At 38.6% G+C, this 4,081-nt stretch overlaps 1 protein-coding gene across 1 annotated transcript; it reads left to right on the top strand.

The window, feature by feature from the left end:
- Positions 1-3,314: 3,314 nt before the first annotated feature.
- On the top strand, positions 3,315-3,686 carry LOC125850515 (uncharacterized). The gene has a single exon (XM_049530407.1). It carries the CDS (start codon positions 3,315-3,317, stop codon positions 3,684-3,686), a length of 372 nt encoding a protein of 123 aa, XP_049386364.1.
- The last annotated feature ends 395 nt before the right edge of the window (positions 3,687-4,081 follow it).

Below are 4,081 nucleotides of genomic sequence, written 5' to 3'. Positions count from 1 at the left end.
TGAAGATGCTCAGGGCCAAACAACAGTAGAGCATCAATAGCACAACCAAGGTAATTCAGGTAACAATCCTATCCCTATTCATACTAATTATATTGATCTATCAGTGCAGGATCAACCAAATCTCCAAGACAATCAGGAGTTACAGATCAAAGAAAAAGAAAAAGAACCAAGGAGACAAAACCAATTAGAGTCTAGTAAGGTAAACTCTAAACCTCAGGCTCAATTCAACAATCAGACTTCACAGGCCACCAAGAAGATACAGGAATCCAACGTAGCTTCCAAGAACACAGGTATTGACTTAATACTCCTGCCCCCAATACCCCTCCTATTAATTCTATTTGTGCTGCTGAAGTTGATGAAGGGATGGATGGAGGGAATCAAGAGAAAATTACTAATCTGCAGGAAGGGGTGTCCAAAAGGGGGAGGGTATTGACTCATGTTCTGCATGAGGGGGTTCACACTGACCTTAGACCTGACCTTAGAGCACCTGCTACCTCCACACAAGATACAACCAGACAAAACTATCAACAGAACCAAGGCAGAAAATATGATACTGGTTAGTTACAGATAAATGGTAATCTTAAAGAAAGACTGAATGAGGCATCTGGTAATCAAGGAAACACAAGTAAGCAGACAGGTCAGGTCAATACCAATAAACAAGAAACTGGGAAACAAGCACAGGTTAAAGACAATGCAAACACTCCTCAAAAACAGTCCAACAATAGATCCAAGGGTAAAATGAGTAAAAAGAAGAGACAAGCTATAAGAAGGAGGCAACAAAAAGAAGCAGAACTTCAGGGGGGAAATATTCAGAAAAATCAGCAACAATTTTCACAGGAACAGCAACAACAAGGTAATAACACCAAGGATAGAAACACTGAGTATGATGTGATACAATCGGAGGATGAGTCTGACCCTGATACTCATTCTATAGAGGAAGAAGCTGATGATGAGGAAGAAACCAGTAAGCAAATTATCAAGGCTTTTGGATCCACTTTTCAAAGTGAATTTCAAGAGGAGATTCAAGAAATTACTGATCAGCAGGGACTGTCACCTAGAGGAAGGAGACAGTCGCATCAACAGACCAAACGGGCAACTCACACTGCATCAGACCAAACACTAGGTCCAGAAGTAAAGGTTTTTAATGTTTAAAGCCATCTGCTAGAATGCTAGAAGCATCAACACCCAAGGATCATTGGAAAGACTCCAAAATCTCAAGAAAATACATAATCTAGTTATGATTGTGATTCTTGAACCTTTTGTTGATAATACATACCTCAACAACTACAAAATTCTCTTAAATATGGAGAAAGCTTTTTGTAATCCCAATGGCAAAATATGGATGTTTTGGAACTCTGATTTGAACTGTGAAGTTTTAGAATCAGATTAACAACACATTACTTGTACTATTCAACATGTGGAATATAAAGGGAACTTTAATTTTTCCTCTGTTTATGCCAAGTGCAAGGACCATCTCAGAAGACCTCTTTGGGACATGATTATTCGTTTCTCCAATATGAACATTCCTTGGTGCATCATTGGAGACTTCAATGTTATTACGACTCCTGAAGAAAAGCATGGGGGTCTGCCTTACAACCTGAATAAAAGCTTTGAGTTCATCAGTGTTATTGAGGCTTATGGTCTTGTGGATCTAGGGTATAGTGGTCAACACTTTACTTGGTGTAATCAAAGATCTGAGGAACATAGAGTCTGGAAGAGACTTGATAGAGCTATGGTGAATGATCAATGGTTGGAAAATATGCCCCAAAGTACCATCAGCCATTTACCATCAGTTGGTTCTGATAATTGTCCCTTGCTTATGGAAGTGATGGTAAGAGCTGAAAAAATTAGCAAATACTTCAAATTTCTTCACTGCTGGACAGATTATGCTGGCTTTCAATCCATTGTTAAAGACTGCTGGGATAGGGATGTTGAGGGTAATCCTATGTACATTCTTCATCAGAAAATGAAAAGGCTAAGTTCTTTTCTTAGTTCTTGGTCCAAAAAAGAGTTTGGGGATATTTTCAATACTGTTAAAGAGTATGAAGAAAAGGTCCAACAAGCTGAGGAAGAAGCCATCATCAACAATACCGAGGATAATAGAGCTAAACTCCATTATGTCAATGCACATTACATCAAATATTTAAAGTTAGAAGCTTCCATTTTAAAGCAGAAAGCACAGCTTCAGTGGTTCAAGGAAGGTGACACTAACTCCAAATATTTCCATGCTATCATGAGGGGAAGAAGACGAAAACTTTTTATTGACAAAATCTATATTGGTGTTGATAACTGGGTACAGGGAGATGAAGCTATTGCTGCTGCTGCATGTGACTACTTATAGTACATTTTTACTGGTACAGATAGTAGAGTGAATGGAGGAGTTTTACAACATATTCCCAGAATGATTAATGAGGAACAAAATAACAGGTTACAGGCTATAACAACTATGGATGAGCTAAAGAAAGTGATTTCCTCTATGAACCCCAATTCAGCCCCGGGTCCTGATGGTTATGGAGGCAAGTTTTATCAATGTTGTTGGGACATCATCAAATTTGACCTTTTGGAGGCTGTTAAATCATTCTTTTGTAGCTGTGAGATGCCCAAATTCATCTCTCATGCCTGTTTGGTTGCTTCCTAAGGTTGAACATCCTAATAAGTTCAATGAATTTCGACCTATTAGCTTGAGTAATTTCACCAACAAAATTATTTCTAAACTTTTGTGCATCAGATTGTCTTCTATTCTTCCACATCTTATCTCGGACAATCAATCGGGGTTTGTTAAAGGTAGGAGCATTTCTGAGAACATTATGCTGGCTAAAGAAATCACTCATGGCATCAAGAAACCTAATGAAGGGGACAATGTGGTGATCAAACTCGACATAGCTAAGGCTTACGATAGAGTCTCTTGGGCTTTCACTTGCTTGGTTATGAGGAAAATGGGATTTAGTGAGTTGGTCATTGACATGATTTGGCGAATTATGAGCAATAATTGGTACTTTGTTACAGTGAATGGAACTAGACATGGTTTCTTTCACTCGACTAGGGGTCTCAAGCAAGGCGATCCTCTTTCCCCGACCCTATTTATTTTAGGTGCGGAGGTACTATCTAGGATGCTGAACAGTCTACATCAAATTCAAGAATACAAAGGTTTTCAAATGGAAACAAGGGGACCACAAATTAATCATTTGAGTTTTGCGGATGATGTGATCATTTTTGCATCAAGTGACAGACCATCTTTACAGCTTATTATGAAGACCCTGTCTACCTATGAAACTACATCCGGCTAGCTCATCAACAAAGACAAAAGTCATTTCATGGCTCCTGAAAATACTCCAGTACATATTATTCAATTGATCAAAGAGATCACTGGTTTTATTCAGAAAGGGAGCCCTATCACTTACCTTGGATGCCCACTTTACATAGGGAGGCAAAGAATTATCTACTATTCTGATCTGGTTGCAAAGGTGATGAAGAAAATCAGTGGATGGCAATCCAAAATTCTTAGCGTTGGAGGAAGAGCTACTTTGATAAAACATGTACTTCAATCAATCTCGATTCATAATATGGCTGCAATTTCACCTCCGAAAACCACCATTCAATATATGAAGAGAGTGATTGCAGATTTTCTCTGGGGATGGGATAAAGAGAAGAAAAAAATATCATTGGGCATCTTGGGAAACTCTTAGCTATCCCTATGAGGAAGGGCCATTGGAGTAAGAAAACTTGAAGATATTTTCATTTCTTTACAGTTCAAACAATGGTGGATCTTTAGAACCAAAAGTTCATTATGGGGCCAATTCCTTAAATCCAAATATTGTCAAAGAGCTCATCCAGTTGGAAAAAAACTTCATACAGGGCAATCATTGGTTTGGGGATATATGATGAGAAACAAGGCCACTGTTGAAGCTCAAATCATGTGGAAAATACACTCCGGAACGTGTTCATTTTGGTGGGACAATTGGTTGGGAGATGGTCCTCTTACTCAACATGACAGTAACATTACCAGCCTCAATACTATCACAGTGTCACAATTTATTACTGATGGCACTTGGAATGAATATATGGTAAGAAGGCATGCACC

Source organism: Solanum stenotomum, chromosome 1, assembly GCF_019186545.1.
Source record: "Solanum stenotomum isolate F172 chromosome 1, ASM1918654v1, whole genome shotgun sequence".
Lineage (NCBI taxonomy): Eukaryota > Viridiplantae > Streptophyta > Magnoliopsida > Solanales > Solanaceae > Solanum > Solanum stenotomum.
Note: the sequence above shows the minus strand (reverse complement) of the source record. Positions and strands in the feature narration are given on the sequence as shown.

Excerpts from the sequence above, each read along its gene's own strand:
- LOC125850515 (XM_049530407.1), top strand. The coding sequence starts at position 3,315 with ATGGCTCCTGAAAATACTCCAGTACATATTATTCAATTGATCAAAGAG.